The sequence below is a fragment of the Channa argus genome, chromosome 9 (genome assembly GCF_033026475.1).
Source record: "Channa argus isolate prfri chromosome 9, Channa argus male v1.0, whole genome shotgun sequence".
Classification (NCBI taxonomy): Eukaryota; Metazoa; Chordata; class Actinopteri; order Anabantiformes; family Channidae; genus Channa; species Channa argus.
Window position 1 is genome coordinate 10,206,010 of NC_090205.1, and position 19,386 is coordinate 10,225,395.

General features: G+C 41.0%; 1 protein-coding gene across 1 annotated transcript in view; it reads right to left on the minus strand.

Moving 5' to 3' along the window:
* Positions 1-3,489: 3,489 nt before the first annotated feature.
* Positions 3,490-19,386, minus strand: part of clybl (citrate lyase beta like) — a 59,208-nt gene continuing 43,311 nt past the window's right edge. The window contains exons 4-8 of the mRNA XM_067516662.1: positions 15,194-15,295; positions 13,994-14,087; positions 13,535-13,702; positions 8,011-8,135; positions 3,490-6,949 (exon numbers count right to left, since the gene is read on the minus strand). Of these exons, the coding sequence (XP_067372763.1) occupies positions 6,854-6,949; positions 8,011-8,135; positions 13,535-13,702; positions 13,994-14,087; positions 15,194-15,295 (585 nt within the window). The 3' untranslated portion in view covers positions 3,490-6,853. The remainder of the gene's footprint in view (positions 6,950-8,010; positions 8,136-13,534; positions 13,703-13,993; positions 14,088-15,193; positions 15,296-19,386) is intronic.

The window sequence follows — 19,386 nt, forward strand, 5'->3', positions numbered from 1 at the left end:
GAGATTCAAAGGGCAAGTGGTGCTTCATTAACCGTATCCCCATTTACTTTAGATCCCCCCTGAGTCTCAGAGAGAGCGGATTAATGTCAATTACCTGTCATTTTGCGACACCTACACTATATTACGTAGGTTCGGGTTTTTAAAAGAAACAAGTTGCTTTTCCCCCTCCCCCTGTTTATTGGGAATAAAATTAGGGACATGTTATATCCAAGATAATAAAACTAAAAACTGTTCTTTGTTGGAGTTGTTTGTCATCACAAAAATGTCAAATGTCAATGTCATTTATCTCCGAAGTTGCTCTGAACACACCGGGGAGGGGAAACGGGGGCTGAATGTTATCTGTCATTATTTATAACAGGCGCAGTCCTAATCTGCTTAACCCATTCAAACAAACCACTAATTAGGCACACCTTAAAATGTCCAAAAACTGTGTAGAACTGTTGACTAAACCCCAACCAGTCTGTGATAATGAACAGAATTCTTGTTGCTCTAATTCTAACTATCGCCAGGTCAGTAATTTCTCTTTAAACGCTTAAGTTAACAGACTGCTACGCACGATGACCGCCCTAAACAAAAAGCCAGCGTACCGGACAAAGAAAACACCATCCAGCTCGAGGACCAATGAGGGGTTTCTTTCACTTTTCAATCACTCTTAGTCTTGCCCAGGATTAACAGAGGGCTCTTGACTCTCTCTTTCACACAAAACCAAGAGTGCTTGTCAGCAACTTGAAGTAAAAAAGGAGGAGAATAATACGTGAGTCCAGGGTTATCGTGTTTAATTGGATTAGATGGTGTCATGTTGAAGTGAGAGCATGACAAACAAGAGATAGACGACGAATGGGATAAATGCATCTATCTGCAACTCCATATTTGAAAAAACAATTATGATATTAAAAAGGTATTTTCCTTTTCTTTTCTTTTTTAATTTGGTAGAAATCTTCTTGGTTCACTTACAACAAGACGAACAGCTGATTCATAGAAATAGTTGTTGTGACGGTGTCCCTTAATAAAAAAAAAAAAAAAAAAAAAAAGTAAAGCATGCTGAGGCTGAGAACTGTGGCACTGGAGGTTTATATTGCCGCGATTGTTTTGTTGGCTGTGTGCTGCGCTCATCTGTGCGTCAAGCAGCGGCAGCAATAACAAGGTGCGCGCAGCTGTGTGTGCAGGTGCGCGGCCTCCACCTGCTCAACGGCACAGAGAGAGAAAAGGAGAGAGAGACGGAGGCTGGCGTAGATAGAAAAAATAAATAAAAAACCCAAAAGGCTTGGTTTGTGACTGTGCAGCGAAAAGGTAAATGATCACAGAATTTATTTCTGCGTGTTTGAAGTGGGACAATAAATGATAGGGGAAACGTGGGTCCAGGTTTAAGGTCTAACAGGGACAGTTCACGTGTAATATTTAGGTTTTAAACTTTTTAAAGCCTGAAGTTTACGGTTCACTGTAGGAAACGTCCTGACAAAATGATTTTGAACAACTTTGAGGTCCAATAAAACCACTGTAATTGTTTATAGAGGATCCTCAGCTCTTGATGCCGTGCAGGTAAAACAATGTAGGACAAAGAGAGAGCGAGCTGAGACCGATCAGAGGGGCACGCAGACGCCAGTGTCCAAACACTGGATTTTTGTATGAAATGTTGCAAAACTCCATAGTCTAATATTTCTGGATACATTCTAATTTCTTCTTAAGTTTAATCACAATTACAAGGAAAAAATTTTGCAGCTCCCTTTTTTGCCATTTGATTTGTATTTTCCTGTCCAGGCTTGAGACAGGTGTGACGTTTAATGACCGGAAGGACACAGATCTGCTGTTCAGTTTGCTAATTCCTGTTGCTTTTTTCCTCCTTTAAACGGTGTCGGTGACATAAAAAAAAAACATTTTAATAAAAACAAAAAAAAACATCCTTTCTTATGGGGTGCGTTCATGTTCACAAACATGACTTTTTAAACTATAGGCAAATACAGTAGAATAACTTAATCAAATCATCACAGAACTCTGCGCGTGCATAAAGCTCAAAAATCCCATTTGGTCCTACAGTTCATTCCTAATAAAGTATGGAATAAGAAAAAGTAAATTCTGAATATGTGGGTGTACATGGTCTGCTGTGATAGTCTGTTATCACTTCACTCACGAGAATAAACTAGAAAGAAAATAAACTGGCTACAGTGAAGCTCAAAGGAGTCAGAGCGGATGACAGATGGACACGAGGTAAAACACGAAAAAAGTTGGAGAGACTTTTTGTCGCTCTGTAACGAGTCTCATTACTATGCCACCCCCTCCTCCTCCTCCTCCTCCCCGACACCCTTCCTCACTCCTGGCAACAGCAGACAAAGCGGGCGGGTTTTAGTGGTCTCCGCCGGGTCCGGACAGCCTTTGATCTGGCCCGTTAGAAGAAGGGAGTCTGGATGTGTTTGTGTGAGCGTGAGTGTGAGTGTGTGTGTGTGTGTGTGGTGTGGTGGGGGGTGGGGTGTACTAGGCCAAGAGGAAGACTGTGGAGTAAGGTAAACGCACCTAAATATTTTACTTAAAATTTTTAAGTTTTCTTTTTAAGTAAAGTCCCATTAGTAAAGTAAATATAGTTTAATAGGAAATTTTGCATAGGAGTCGACACGTTTGAGGGATAATCTGTTAGCAGCTTGAAGTCTGTTTCACTTCTGACGATGACCTCCATCATTTTCCTTTATCTACTGCACCAGGTAAACACGGCCCGGACTTTGAGGGGCACAGACCTCCAAGAGTTAAACCTTGTAAGAAGTGCAAGGGCCTTCCAATATACAGGCCTGAACGACTGCGACGCAAGGGTTAGTAGAAATTAAATGGAAACGCACGCTTCCCCGCTCATCGTGTTTAGGACGAGGCCGTACCAGGTGGGGGGGGAGTGTCTGCTCTGTATTTGTTTAGGCTTCTGAAACAAATTAGGCCCCGATGTGACCTGCGATGGCATTAAGCGCAAAAATTATTTTTTAGTAAAAAAAAAAATTATAAGGGTACAATTAGTTTTCGTGATCACACGTGTACCGGCATTGCGCTTTGACCCAGTGCATCAAGACGATTTATCAAGCAATAAAAATGTGCAGAGAAAAGTTGGGGTTTTAACATCTCTGATCCTGTTTTTTGCCACCTCGCCTTGTCCCCTCGGACTGCTGACGGGGACATTCAGACAAAAGGTCTTCTCAAATGAAGTTAGTAATGGTCCACATGTAGCAGATCACTCATGCAGCACAGTCAGGCCACGGTGAATTTCATGTCATGCAACCGAACTGAAAAATGGGAGCCTGGACGTGCGCTTGTCATATGTGAGAGAATAAGCGCTTGTGCGTTAAAAAGCAACTGAGACCACGGGATAAATACAGGGTGTAGCCATGAATAGTCGCCTGTATTAGAAAATGACTTAAACAAATAGTAGATGAGTTCAGTTAATATGGTTTATTTTAATAAACCGATTATTTAAAAAAAACAAACAATTTTTTTACTGCAAAATACATTTTAAATTGGCGCAGTCTGTTTTCGTACACTTGAATTATTTCATATTCAAATTCCAAATTACAAGAGCACTTTTTAAAAAAAGCACTTATTTTTATTTAAAGCCTTATTATAATAATTTGTGATAGCAATAATTGACAAGAAACCATTTTATCAACCGCCTGAGGGCCAGGATATGGTGAAATCAGGAACTGACTGTAATAGTTCTGCTATCATTTCTCTGTTGATGGCCTATTGTAGCTACTCTGAAATTTGTAATTTATATAAACTATACTCCTAAATACTGAAACAGTTAATTGGCTTAAACTAAATGTTTTATGTTGATTAACTCTGCAAACCCTGTATTTCAAACCATTCTTGCTAATTGCTTTGCACTTCTCAAACTGTGCTGCAGCTACAATAACGAGGCATTTCATTGTTTTAGAATAATCTTTTGCTGCAATTAGTTTGTCATATATTGTCATTAGAAGTCTATTAAAACATCAAGTCATTATTTGGGCATCCCCGGGTGGGGAATTAGAATAAGACCATCTTTGCCACACGGGTCCCATTTAGATTAATGGAAAAATATGTAAAACATTTCGTTTTAATTTTCCTCTGACAGGGTTTTGCATACATGCATTTTCTCCGCCTGCACTGTTCCTCATAAGTAATCTCGACCAACACATTACCGGTCTATGAAATACTGCTCGCAGCCTAATTGATTCCCGTCACAATTTTGTGAGGTTATAATCGTGTTAATTGTAATTTACTCTCTCTGGGAATACCGGAGAGATGTATTTAAATAAAACCACCGAGCGGACTGAGAAGATTATATCAGTTCCACACATAATAGAAATGTCATGTAGAATTACACAGCGGATGAGGACAGGATGCATTTCTCTAATCTACAGAGATGTCACGTAAATGTTTTTTTTTTCCGGTCTTTATTCTGAAAAGTTGTCGTGGAGCAAAACGAGCTCTACAAAGACCAAAGGATAGTTTGTTTCATCTTTAACTATAGAGGAGAATGGGTGAATAGGCGTGGTTTTAGGTGGACATATCATAAAAGCAAAATTTTTAGGTGGAACGAAAAACAACAAAAAAAGTGTAGCATATATAAGAAGCCGAAGATGTTGTGGTTTTTAATATATAAACTATCCAAATAATTTCCTAACCCATCCTAAGAAGAGTTGCCCTTTTTGCCTCGTCTCTGCGTGGTGCCCTGTGCTGCTTCCTCTGCTTTGAGATCCTCTTTCCTGTCTGTGGGGACACCTGTTGGTGCTGAGCATGCTTGGAAAAACCAAGAGGTCCCATCAGACTGTTCTCAGTAAAGTCACGCACTCCAAACTGTGTTGTATATACACAAACACTGATCGGGTGTCTTACCATCTCTTTCTGTAGCGTTTTATGTCATTGCACTGGATTCTTATTACAGTCAATTAAAATATGCATCCGTAAGCACCTAAAGTTGAATTTTATTCTATAAAATTTATTTTGATTGATTTGCAACACTTGGCTGCAACAAGGGAATTAGAGTTTAAAAGATTAATTTCATAAAAATCCAAATCCTCATAGTGTTCTTTAATGTCAGCTCCACAAAAACACAGATTACTATTTAAGCAATTAGCAGAAACTAGTTATAATTAGATAATTCTGTAAGTAACAAGAAACATATTTTGTCATATAAGTCATCGAATTTGAGGTGATCGTTTGTCCAGCATCTTTTTTGCAGACTTTGTGGCTCTGCTGAAATTGTGGATTAATATAATGAAAGTCATACATAAAAGCAGCTTTGTCCACCAACCTGAGGGTATAACAATAATAAAAAGTACATTGGGATAAAACAAACAAACAAGCTGAATGTGAATTCGTGACAGAAAAAGTGAGCCAGGGGTGAGAGAAATATGTGGCCAAATGCCAAAGAGACAGCTTACTGTTCACGTCTTTGGCTGGGTGCAGGAGTGGTTTTGATCTTTTTGTCTGGCCTGGCCTGGCACAGACCACAGTCCTGCCCCAGACACAATAGATCATACAGTAGGAGAGACACAGAGAGAGACACAGAGAGAGGGAGAGAGATAGAGAGAGAGGGATAGAGAGAGATAGAGAGAGAGGGAGAGAGAGATAGAGAGAGAGGGATAGAGAGAGATAGAGAGAGAGGGAGAGAGAGAGATAGAGAGAGATAGATAGAGAGAGAGAGACACACAGAGAAAGTAGATGAGCTGAGATAGGGGAGGTATGGTGCCTTTCATTACCATGGTCACCAATGGCACTATTAACCATTCAACACCCCCCCAATTATCCTCCCATCCACAGTCTGTGAGAGACAGAGAGACAAAGCCTTGGTCCTGGTCTGCTGGAGCAACATGGCCACTAATCTGTCTAACTAACATCACACCCACTTCACTGTCTCTGGAAATCAGACGTGCACAAGCGCTTCACATGGATCCTATTAAACTTTTATCATGTGGCAGCACAAGAAAGTGAACTCATTAAGGAATATGATTTTATGACTTAACTTTTGGAAATGGAGACGTTTTTGGAGATGCTTACTGAAAACAAAACATATCCAAAAGGCTTCAGAAACAAAAAAAACCCGACAATCCGAGTTAAACTGTGTTAAACTAGAGACGGGGTGAAGAATATACTGCTGCGGCAGGATGTAGTTTATTTTGTTTACAGGTTGTGTTGGGTTTCTGATGCCATACCGTTCTCCATGAAGACCACAGGGTTAAAGCTGTGCAAACGGCATGTCTTTACTAAGGAGACTTGACACAAAGAAACCAAATTGTGAGTTTATGCACTTCCATCTGTGGTTTCTTTAGCGAGCAGAACTTTGATGTTTGTGAGTCAGGCCCTGGGCAGGGGGCTGAGGCCTGACTGGAACACTGGGGCCCAATGAAAAGAACCACAACAGTGGCTTGTTGTGTTTGTTTACCCTTTCACCCAGCTGCTTGGACTGTGGAGATGGGAGAACATTCATCATGACCTAGGAGAGATGGGAGGCATTGGGCACACGCACACTGAAGAATGACATGACTGCGTACACACTGCAGAGTGTGCCAAGAAAGTGCCCTCACAGGGTAATAATCCTCAATGCAAAAAAAAAAAAAAAGGTTTGTTGATGCTACTCACCAATGTATTCGACTACACACCTCAAGGTTTAGTCATATTTCATTGCAAATACTACAACAGTTAAATTGATTTAATGAAATTTTTTTTAATAATTCTTTAAAAACTTAAATTTCCACAGCAATCCTATGTCACAGAAACAATGTTAATTCATAAGTGCTATCTTTGTCACGAGACCTGCAAAATTTCCATTTTCCTCTGACTTGTCCTGTCAGGGTCTGGTCATGTAGTTTCTCCCATTTCTTTCTTCACCGGATGCACATTATTTCTCTGGCACCACGGCAGACAGTGTAATGATGTTCTGCGCCTGCTTCAGTGAGGGCATGTCAATCATGCTGCCGCGGAAGGTGAAGGCACCCTGAACGGGTTTAAAACAGAGGCCAGAACAGAAAAGAGAAGCATTAGACCAGGCAGCAACATAAGCAGATTAAGGATAATGTTTACAGATACAGGAAGTAGACTATTGCACAAAAATATATCAGAGACATAAAAAATACTTAAAAAAAGAATTACTTATAACATCAGGTAATCGGTCACGTTATGGTATCCCAAGTGCATCTTTTTGTTTTAAAAATGCAAAAATCTCCAGACCCTTCAAGTCAATAATGAAATCAGTGGCTGGAGGTAAGAATTAGGAAAAGCAAGCACCTGTCGTGTTGCAAGACAAAGAGACTGACCCCGCTTAATGTTCAAACCATTACACACACACAGACACACACACCGGCAGAGGGATGGGTAGGATATGAATCCCTCGGGCGATGCTTAGTAGGAGCAGCCCTGGCATTGAGAGAGGTGTGGGCAGATTGTGTATTACCTCAGCAGATAGCCCACAGAGCTCAACACACAGGATCCAACCATGCACTAAATTAGGAACAATAATATTTTATAGTTAATTGCCCCCTCCTTTAACTCCCCTCCCCATCTCCTATGTTGTCTCTGAGAGTCACTCAGGGTTGTACAGTTTGTATTCTCTGGAACTACAGACGTGTGTGAGAAGATAACACAAAAGATCAGTCCGAGGTTGGAAGCAGAGAAAGACCCCTATCGTCCCAACAAACAGTCAGTACATATATTGTGTCATGCTGGGAGCCCACATCTGAGAAAGTTTTGTATGAAAACATGTCTGGAATTATCTGAGTCACTCTCATTGTATTTAATTGTGAAGTTATTTATAAAAATGTTTTGTAAATCTAATAAATCTATAATAAATCTAACATCTTTGGAAAAAAAAACTGTACAATTTAATAAACACAGTGACATTTAAATGAAGCAGCAGACAAAGTAAAACCTTTGAGTAAAAATTCTGTTTACTCATAAATGGTTAGCCACTTAAGACCATAGCGGGGATATGAAAGTAGGACTGAAATTATTCTTTAAACTCTAAAATAATGTCATTTAATTTCTGAAAGATTAAGTTACCTTGCCCTCCTTTTGATGTTGGTCAAAAGCAGAAATGAGCTCTTTGGCCCACTGGATCCTCTCTTGACTCGGGGAGAACTCTTCCTGCACAGCCTGGATCTGCCCTGGGTGGATAACCTGTTTCCCTGCACATAACAAATATCATGGAAATAAAGTCAAATATGCTAATGACAACAGCAGGCTTTCAGTTGCTTGACAAAAAAATTAAATAAAGCCATGTGTGCAAAGGAAAAAAACTGTTTTAAAAACATGTTGTGCAAACAGCAGTACAGAACTAGATGGGGAAAAAAAATAGAACTTCTGAGAATTGGGAGGATTGCTGCTGGCACTGTTCCAGTGAGAGAGAAGAAGAACAGCACATAGAGCATTCAGACAGCCGAAACAGGAAGTGCAGGGGACTAAATTGTATGCGTGCTTATGTGTCAATGTGTTCAATGCCACTGAAGTGGGTCTGAGGACCAACACAGTAGCAAAGGATGACGTGTATCATGAAGGATATCAAGTGTCTCCTGTCTGCTGGCAGCCCTGCTGGTGAGCAGAACCTTTGCTGGGCATTTCAATATATGACAGAAGTCAACTAATGGCACACAGATGAAAAACAAAAAAAACAGCCTTTGCAAGCCTGGGAGGACCCAAGCAGACACACACGATCAGTCAATTGTTTGAAAAAAAAAAAAGAGGGCCAGGAGATCCTCATAAAATCATCTGTGTGCAATTTAAATAAAATTGATCTCCATGTCCAAAGAAACAATAACACATATTTTGATGCATCTTTAATGGAGAATAATTCCAAAGTTAAGTTTGTAAAACTGAGGAATTGTCACTGCTATAATGCATTTCTGCGTTTATGTTTGGTGGTTGCATGGGTGTCCTCAGACAACTTCAGAAATCTTGTATTTAACTGAATCGGAACATAGAGTTATGACTCTGTCTGACAGTCTTTACCCCCACCACCTTCCTGCTCCCACTCCCTCTCTGATAAATGTGGGTGCAAGCCACAGACATAATCCTGTGAACATTTGCAGATCAAACTTGTAGCGATAAGTTAAGGTTATGAAACGTCTGGTAAGAACGTCAGCTCAGTGGCAGCCAGCAGGAACTCAACACTTTAGGGCTTAGCTCTGTCGCTGACAACAAATCCTTCAAGGTGGCTGGGCGGGCGGGCTGCACGAGCAAAAAAATTTAGCCCAGGAAAAGAGGAGGAGGAGAGAAGAGGAGAGAATGGGAGAAAAGGGGAGGAGAGAACCCACTCCCTTCATCCAGCTCGGCTTTCCCCAAACCTCACAATCTTTAGCGAGAATAATTCCAAACTGTAGTTAAAGGCGTGAACAATTACGGGCAAGAGAATATTTCTCATACACTAGAATTTACAATAAATACACACCTTTGAGGGACATCTGCATACTAGATAATATCTTCAAAGGTAATTTTGTGGCTTTTGAATCTCTGTGAATGCATGATTGCTGAAGTGTGTGTCAGTGTGAAGCAGACAGGCTAACTGCACATTTTCTGTTTAACAGCCTGACGATTCCCCAGGGCCACTCTGTAGAGATTGTGTGTGTGTGTGTGTGTGTGTGTGTGTGTGTGTGTGTGTGTGTATGTGCCTGTTGTGTAACCTTGTCTGAAGTATTTACAGTAAACAAAGAGTTTTTTTGTTCTCCTACTTTTTCAGTCTGAATCCATTTCAATTTTACCAAACTGTGTGTGGTGTACATAAGTATGCTGCATTCTACTATGTTTCTGCACCACAATTGTCAGGCTTAAATATACCATTGGAGGGTGAGGGTGAGGGTGAGGGTGAGGGTGTGTGTGTGTGTGTGTGTGTGTGTGTGTGTGTGTGTGTGTGTGTGTGTGTGTGTGTGTGTGTGTGTGTGTGTGTGACAACAGGAGAATGACAGAGTGAAAAAACAAACAGGGTGACTCAGGTGCCCTCAGTTACAACCCATTGGTTCTCTTAAAATGCATCATTCATGCCCTCCAGCCAATCCTGGCCTGCCATGTGGTGCAGACATTTCATTGGAGGATTGCTATTTAGCAAAGTGCTCTCAGGCGAATGACGGACAGGGTCCCATGGATGGAAGTGAAGTATGGTCCCTGAAAGCAGAGAATTTTGTGGAACCGTTTCACATGTCTGGGAGCCAAACATATTTACTGGGATCATCAACAGAAACACACAGTTTACAGCACATAAACAAGGTGCTTATAAAGTAAAGCTGCTCCACTATTAAATCCGCTAATTTATTGAATTCCTGCTCTACAGATTTGATGTCAATGTTTTGCAGGATTTTGCCTTCACGTCACCCCGTTTTACCAGTAAGAAGCTGGGTGTTTGTGTTTCACAAGAGTGTTCTGTAGTCAGTGCTAATGGGTGCTGGATGCGGCTTAGGTGGTGCCAAGGTCAATTACTGCACAGGTAGAAGCTTTTGGCTGCACCGTATTATTGCTTAAGCACATTCAGACCAGTAATAGCTACTAAGATTATACTGCACAGAGGATTGTAAGCCACTAATCCACTGCTTTGAATGGTCCTTTCCATATCAAATCTAACCATTTATTTCATCAACCAGCTGCGTACACTCCTTTTACCACATGCAAGCAACATGTTAAGCTTGTTTGATTCCTACTGCAAATCATTCTCATTCAAACAGAAGATTATAATAACTGCACAAATTTTAACCCCCCCCATTGATGAGGATGTTATACACTCAATGCTACTTAATATTACATTGGAGAACTCTACAAAATAAATAGATTTAAATCAGGTGGATTTTTTTCCCCTATTTGGGTATAAATAACCTAAATAGAAAAAAAAATGGCTATAGCAGATTAGCCAAGTTGAGTAATTGGGATATACAAATTACATAAAAACACACAGATACACACAAACACTCAAACTCAATGTCATCTTAAAAACTAGTATGTGGATGAGGCAGTAAATAGCTCTACAAGATGGTCTGATGATGTGAAATATAGGCAACATGTACATCCAGGTCAGTATAACAGAGCACATAGTCAGGGATTTATGCTTCTGTATCAAGTGCTTCTTGTTCGCTATTTCATCCCAGTTTTAAAGCTGACTAAATGTCTGATGCTGTTCTGTAGAAGAATCTAAACAAAACATAGCAAGTAGTTAAACAGCAGTATACAAAAAATATATTGTACTAATTTTGATTGTAGTTTATATAGCTCTACATAAAATAAATTAAAAGAGATAAAACAGACTAAATATACTTAGTGTGCTAACGGGAAAGAAATGACTGAAATATCCACTTTGGAACAGGTTGTCCTACCTTCTGTGGTCTGTTAAATGCAGTCTGCAGGGCACACACACACACACTCAAATACTCACACACACATTCTGAAAGCGTTGCCTGGCTACAGACACACACAGAGCACTGTTAAAATAGATGCTACCACACTTTGCTAATAACTCCATTTAACAATACTTGCACACACATACACATTTGCATATGTTCAGGTACGCACCCCTGTGCACGCATACGGACACAAAACGTTTCATGGTGGGCACAACAGAAATGTCAGACAAGCATTTAAGGACTACAGTGCTGTTCACAATTCAGCAGCACCTGAAGTGTAAAAAAAAAAAAAAAGAAAAAGAAAAAAGACAATGACAGGCTGCCAGTTGTAAAACAACAGACACAATCATCATTTTGAGGTGAGATCTTTGTGTGTGTGTGTGTGTGTGTGTGTGTGTATGTATATATAAATGTGTGTGTGTGTGTGTGTGTGTGTGTGTGTATGTATTAAGATATAGATAGATAGATAGCTTCCTCCCAAGGTCTTTCGATTTAAGATGCAACAACAATTGATCACATAGGTAAATTGTGTTGCCTTGTTACAGGTGCTCTCCGCCATGAAAGTAGATTAAAAAGAACATCCACCAAACTAAGTCAATTAACAAATACAAACTACTGATCAATAAGTAAAAAAAAACTAGCTAGAGGAGTAAAAATAAATGAAATAAAAACAATACTAATTGTCCATTTGGGGATGAGTTGAACAGTTTAATGGCCATTGGGAGAAAGGACCCCCTGTGGAGTTCTGTGGACCACTTTACTGTTATCAGTCTCTGGCTGAAAGTGTTCCTCTGTGTAGCCAGCACGCAGTGGACTGGGTGGGAGGGATTGTCCAGGATTCAGAGGAGTTTGAACAACATTCTCCTCTCAGCCACAACATGCAGAGGGTCCAGCTCCTCCACCAGAACAGAACCAGCTTCTGCCTTTGAACCAGGGGCTTGTACACAGCTTGAAGGTGAATCAGGTTGTGGTCAGACCTGGCCAGAGGTGGAAGGGCAGAAGAGCTGTAGGCCTCTTTAACATTTAGGTACTTCGGGGTCAGTGTCCTTCCCCCCCACCCCCCCCCGGTTTGGCAATCCACATACTGTGTGAAAGTGGGGAGGATCTTCAAGAGGGTCGCATGATTAAAGTCACCTGAGATCACAGAGAGCGCGTCAGGATGTCGGGTCTGGAGTCTGACTGCGACATCACATGCGCCATCTGTGGAGGCAGAGGGAGCAATATAGATGGCAATCAATATGGCATGTGAGAACTCTCTGGGCCAACAGTTCGATGTCCGGGCAACAAACTGTTTCTTTCACAGTAACATGACCAGTTTGACACCACCTGTTGTTGATGTCCATGACCAGGGCCCCTCACATCCTCTCTCCTCCGATCCGCCTGCACTGTACTGAAGCTATCAATACTGATGCATGTGTCGGGCATATTGTCCTGCAGCCACGTCTCTGTGAAACACAAAAGTCTACACTCTCAAAAGATATTTTCTTTCCTCACCGGTGCAGTCAACTCATCGACCATGTTCTCTAGAGACCTCACGTTGCCCATAATCAGAAACGGGAGATGCGGCATGAATCTTCTCTCCCTCGCTCACCTGTTTTGTTTTTCACCCCTCGGGTTTTTACCAGCTCTTCAACCTCTCGCTGTTTTCCTTCATATTTCGTCTGGGATGTTTAAAGTCCAAACAAAATTTAAATTCACGGTGCCGGTCTGCTGCAGCCTGATCAGCTGTTCTTGACTGTAAAGAAATGAGCTGGCTCCAACTCCATACAGCTGTTGCGCGCTGGTCACAGCTTGAAGCAGAAAACGTTGATAAAAGGATGATAAAAACTCCCTCCAACCGCATGATCACAGAGGGTAAACTTTACACAACAAACTGAATACTTTACTAGACTAAAATGCTACAATAAAAATCTGAAAAAGAAAGAATGAATTAACCGCAACAGCTGCAACAGGCTGCGGCTCGGCCCGCACAGTAAGCATATGAGGATTATTTCCTATTCTCATGTGGGATGAGACAGAGGAGCAAGACTGAGTAACCACTATTGTGCCACATGCGTGAATTATTTAAGTATGGCACACAAAAAAAGAAGAAAAAATAAAAATGATGGATGTGAAGCTACTGCAACAATCAGGAGTACACAGGAAAGCCAGACTGCTTTATTTATTGGAACAGAGGCAGATATGAGACGCAGATAACTCCAACTTACCTGTGAAGCCCATGAGAGCTCCCTCTCTGGCCTGCTGCCTCAGCCCCTCCACATCTTTGTAGTCAATATAAACCAGGTCAATAGCCTGCAGCCCAAATGCTTTGGTGGTCACAACTACCTTCTGTCTTGCATAAAGGAGCTCCTTTGCATCTTTAGTCCGGGTAGCACCTAAAGAAAAAGTCCAGTGTCCTTTTTTACTTATGGGTAGGATATGAATCCCTCAAACATACTGAGATGTCATATTATACAACATAATAGTGGTGGAGAAGGTAAATCATTCTGTAGGATTTCACACACATCCCATGTCCACAAATCATTTCTATTTTAACTAAGACAATTTGTGTCTGTAATAGCTTTTCCAGTAGTCTTACGACCATGATGTGATTGATGAGTGGCCTATGAGATATTTACAGAATAGCAAAAGGAGAGAGAAAGTTAAGCAGAAGGTGGGACAGCTACCTATGCTTGCACAGAAGTCATCAGAGCCAAACACCACACCGTCATGGTGAAGACCAGCCTTGGGAGCCAGTCGACGGATTTCCTCACACACCGCCTGGAGAGAATATGTATTAGTACAATACAATAAAGTGAGGCCGATGCATAGAAGGCAAGGAATGTTCTACACAAGTGGCATAAATGCTGCCGAGTAAATCTAATTATAAGCCAGCTTTCCTTCCATAAAGACACATTTTAATGTACTACGCCTCTAAATACGCCACCTGCAGGCACACATACATACATAAAACAACCCTGAAGAAAAGTAAGAGACACCACCCTTTACTTTTGGCTGGACCAGAACCATTTCCAAAGGTTGACTGTACAAAGGTTACTGTTCATATTTTTTTGAAATAAAAATATTTCAATAACATATTGATCCTTGCACTGATAATGTCAAGCAAGACACTGCCCTAATGCTAAGAGAAGAGATCTGGCTACAATTACTATTGAACGACGACAGTAAAATAAAAATAAATCTTGAATATGATTGTCTGCGGTGCAGAGTGTGAAACAATAAGAACCTGTCTCCTGCTTTTGTTGGCCTCCAAATTAATTTCACCACTAGCTGTGCCACAGCGATTTATTTTCATGCTTGTAACCTGGGGTTCAGTCTGGGCAAAGATACGGGGTGTTCTCAAGAAAGCACACAGAGGCACCCCCTGCCATCAAAACACACGCGCCCACTCACACACACACACACACACACACACAATCCCAAACAGTCACTGAATTTGAGTGGAGAACTAAAAGACAAATCAAAAGAGGAAAGGACAGCTTGTTTCTCCCCAAATGCCGAAAAATCATGCCCTTTTCCTCGTGTAGCTGAAGGTCATGCTGCACTGCAACAGGAACTGCTTTGATGTTTGCCAAAATATCATTAAGAACTTTTCCTCTATGATGATTTTAAAACAGTTCTAATTAAAAAATGTCAGCGTGTCTGGAAAGGGATAGAGAGGGAGACACAGACAGAGAGAATGGAAACACACACACACAAAAAAAGCCTCACTTTGAGAGACTGTCCGAATGCTTTGAATTCTTTTCATTTTGGACACGTGGAGTGCTTTGCTCGCTGACACAGTCTTTAATCTAAAGTGAACAATGGAGAAACAGCTAAATTGTCTTACGCATGCAGTTTTTGAGGAGGGGTTGTTTGTAATTTACCTTAAAATTGAGCAGGCCCATGGCAGTTTCCACAAAGGTGACCAGGCGAATGGATTCTGTCAGCGCCCGTCCTTTCAAGTTGTGCTGAAACCTGTCAACAAACTAAACACACAGAGACAATCTCATGCAAACTCATTAACAGCACCCCCCCGCCCCTTTCTGCGAAGAGAAAACAATAAACCTCCAAACAAAATGAATTAATTTGTTCTCATTATTAGCACATATATACACTGTGGCCTTTGTGGTTAAAAAAGTAGCTTTTAGGACTTACAGTCAGCTGGAAATGCTGAGACAATACACAGTTCAAGAAAACATGTTCTGGTGGACTCAATTTCTGGGCCTTCTGTAGAATGCATGATGCTGCTACCCTCAATGGAACTGATCAGTGTAGTATTAGTTATATCAATGAGAAGAATAGAAAACACATACTGAGATACTGAGCTATTGTGTCAAAGTGAATTTAAAACTGAAGAAAAACTGCAGTAGCAGAGGCAATGGTAAACGATATGACACATCTTTCAAAATCTACTCTGTGGTAAGACAGAGAGGAGGGGAAAAAAAAGAATCTTACTGTTCAAAAACTCACTTTTGATACGAATCTTGACACGTTTATTACCTACACTGTTCCCTCTGCATCCCTTATTCAGAGACACATCTATGAGGGTTCAAATAGCAGAGAAAGTGAGCACAGGAAAGCAGCAACAAAAGCAGGTGAAATGAAATATTTTACATTATCACCGGGGTTCCTCTATCGTCTGAAGTCTTCTGCTCTACCGTCTTTCAGAGGCTCTGCACAACTACAGCATGTGATCCCCTGAGAGAGTGTACACACATGTAAATGCACACACAAGCACATACATACACACACACACCCCCCCAAAAAAGGAAAGAAGAAACAAGATTTGGGATGTCTTTGAGTGTGTTTTACTCCCACATTATTCTGTTTTGCATCCCCCCTCCATGGTAGGGAACAGGAAGACTGGAGCAACAATCAGAGTGTGATGTGACACTTTGCTGAGGCCTTTATTCTTCACGACTCCTGCTAATATGCAAGCTCACCTAAGTAGAGCTTTAAAACCAAGTTTAATTCTTTGAAGACCAAAGCATTCCAATTTTTTCCAACAGACCAGTTCACAGCTAGCCCTGGACTGCCAGTGGGGTAGCCCAAATTCCTAAATCTATCATCTGGAAACACACAAAAGCCCCCTCCGTCAGATATTTTCTTTCAAAGCCATTCAAAAAAAAAAAAAAAAAAAAGCTTAGAGTAGAAATGTCTAACTCCATGTCCCCCTTCCTCTACCGTTTTCCTTGCTCCCTATTTGACACACCAGGAAAAAAACAGATATAAATAACCTCAGGTACAGCACTGCTATTTTTCTAAATGAAGAGCACAATAACCCCCATGCTTGTACTCACCACTCTTGTACTCAAAACTGAAAGAGTGGGCCTCCATTGAAGGATTTCAAAAAATAGGGGCAATTTTAATCATCTCCCCATTCAATCTCAGTTGGATAAATCATATCTGAGAGATTTGCATAAATACAAACCATCAAAGACTTTTCATCTTCAAAGAGGTTTTCAAGACCCAATAGGCTTTGTACTGTAATCATCTGAGGTCACAACCCTGTGGGAGCAAGGCTGCTATGGCAACATAAAAACTAACGCTGGGGGCTTAGCATAATATCCCCCCCTCCCTCGCAAACACAGGAAGGGGTGGGGGGTCCGAGAGGGAGTGTGAAAAGCGGGTGTAGATAAACCTATTTCTGTGACAGAGGAAACTAGATAGATATGGCCCATTGTGGGGAACCCAGGCTGATATTACACACACAGATTACCATCAATACACTGCGCCACACAAACCCTAACAAGGCTGCCGCGAGCCGAGTGGGCTGTTTAGATTCTGCTGAAGGAAAACAAATGACAGCTCAATGCAGCACCACTGGCTAAAAAGCTTCCAACCCTCTCTGATTACATGTTTCTGTCCTTCTGCTGTATTCTCCTCTTTACCTATTATAGACTTTGAGGGCCTGATTTACACTGCCTAAGAGGTGCTATAGTGCTTGTTCGTTGTTCCTCTGTTGCACAGAGCAACCACTAGCTGTCAATGGCTCTCAAAACTCGGACCTTTTAAGACGTTAACTGAATTGAAAAAACAGCATAAAAAGAAAAAAAAGAAGAAGAAATAACACCTTTTCTTGCAATTGAAAGCCACGCTACAAACAAGCCCTCTGACAATTTCACCATACAATCATGAAAAGAGAAGGAGGGAGAGATGGAGCTAGAGAAAGGAGGCTATAGTGGGACAAGTTTCAATTAATTTTCTTCAAAAGGGGGCCAGATTAAATGTTTCCGGCCTGCTGAAGTGTTCATTTCACAGAGGGGAAGCGGAGAAAGGGATGAGGGGAGGGGACAGGAGGAGGAGTGGAGGAGGAGCGGGACAGGGTGCGATTCTTTCGGTCCCAGTGCACACCAAATAGTGTGGTGGGCAAAGAATGCACACGGCTCCGAATCTGTGTGAGAATTGTCCTCAGACAAAGGAGGGAGTTACGCCTGTTATAGCCCAATAAGGCTTGTCAGTCACACAAGGGCTGGGGGAGAGGAGAAAGGCAGAGCTAAAGATTTCCACACAAAGAGAAACAAGCAAGTCCATCTTTTAGCTACAAATCAGTGTGGAGGTTCCTGTGCTAATATCAATAAAAAAAAGGGAGAAAAATAAACAAGTGAGGGATTTACTGCGTAACATTACAAGGGTGGAGAAAACAGACATGCTTACAACACTGACACGTGAATGAACACACAAACAAGCACAAAAACCTGTGCTAAGCAGACAGAGAAAGTTAGGGTGAAGATACAAGATGGGGTGTACGTCACTGTATTAGTGTGATGTCCAGAGTTTCAAACTTAAGGTTGTTTAAAGAGCACACATACACAAACCCACTGCTGAGTAAACTGTACTGTAAATCAAACGTGACAACAGTTGCAGGCATTTCTCCTGAGGACAAATGTGCCAAAATGACAGACTTAAATTAACTTAAACTGCAACAGAAAGTGTTTCTCGCCACAAAGCCTTGGTATTTGAAGAAATACATAAGTAGGCAATTGCCTGCATTTTGGAGCTCTCAGTGTGTCTGCTCTAATTTCCAACATAATAATAATAATAGCAGTGGATAGTTTTAAAAAATGGATTTAATTTAGAACAAAAGTCACTTTTTCAAGAAAGGATAAGTAGCAAAGGGAGAAATGGCTGAGCTCAGGCAGAGAATTAGTGAACACCTGTCACCAATTATACTTGGAAGAAAGAAAGGGCAGCAGGAAATAGAAAGTGTTCTAATTAAAACCACTAGTTAAAAACTTCCTGCTGTTGCCCACGACCACGCTAGGTTATATTTTATTAGTAGGAAAAAGTCGTTTTGAATTGAATATCAACAAATTACCTTTAAATTATTCAAACATAAAACTGAGGAGGCAAAAAGGAACCTGGTTTCTTCTGGGAAGTGACCTTTCAGGACATCTGAACAGCATCCCTTTATATAAAGCCAAAAGGATGACTAAGCCCAGACGAACCCCTTTAACTAGGACAAAGGCCTAATACAAGCAACACAGCAAGACAGTCATTGGTAAAAACAATAATTGGGAACATTTGTAGGCATTCATCTCAAACATATTTGATTTTTGGTAACTGTCACGGTAAGGGTAACAAAAATTGACCTCTACTCTGGACTGTGAAGACTTCTAGGCAGAGAGGTGACAGGTCATCACCAAACAAGGCCAACTAGAATTGTTCTCATTTGATGTTGGTCTTTTAGACATACAGTGGAAAGACATGTTTATAGTATTTACCAAGAATTTCCTGCATTTAATGGTAATGACATGTTATTTCCTCATCATCTAATGCCCAATTTTAGACACAGCATGAAACCTAAAATCTATCTATCTATGCTGCTAGGCCCACCCCTCTCTCTCCTTGCTCTGCTATGATCTTCTAACATCTACTGCACTCCACAACACTCTGTGCAGCGTTTAGGGTGTCAAATTACAAAAGCAGACATTAAAATGATTTAAAACTTCCTAATCAAGTATAAATATTTGCCATTGTGATTGGTTAGAGGCAACTATCTCTGCACGTACACCAGGAGTCTGACTTTACTTCAATGTACCCATGATTATGATACGATTATGATTTATAGGCACAG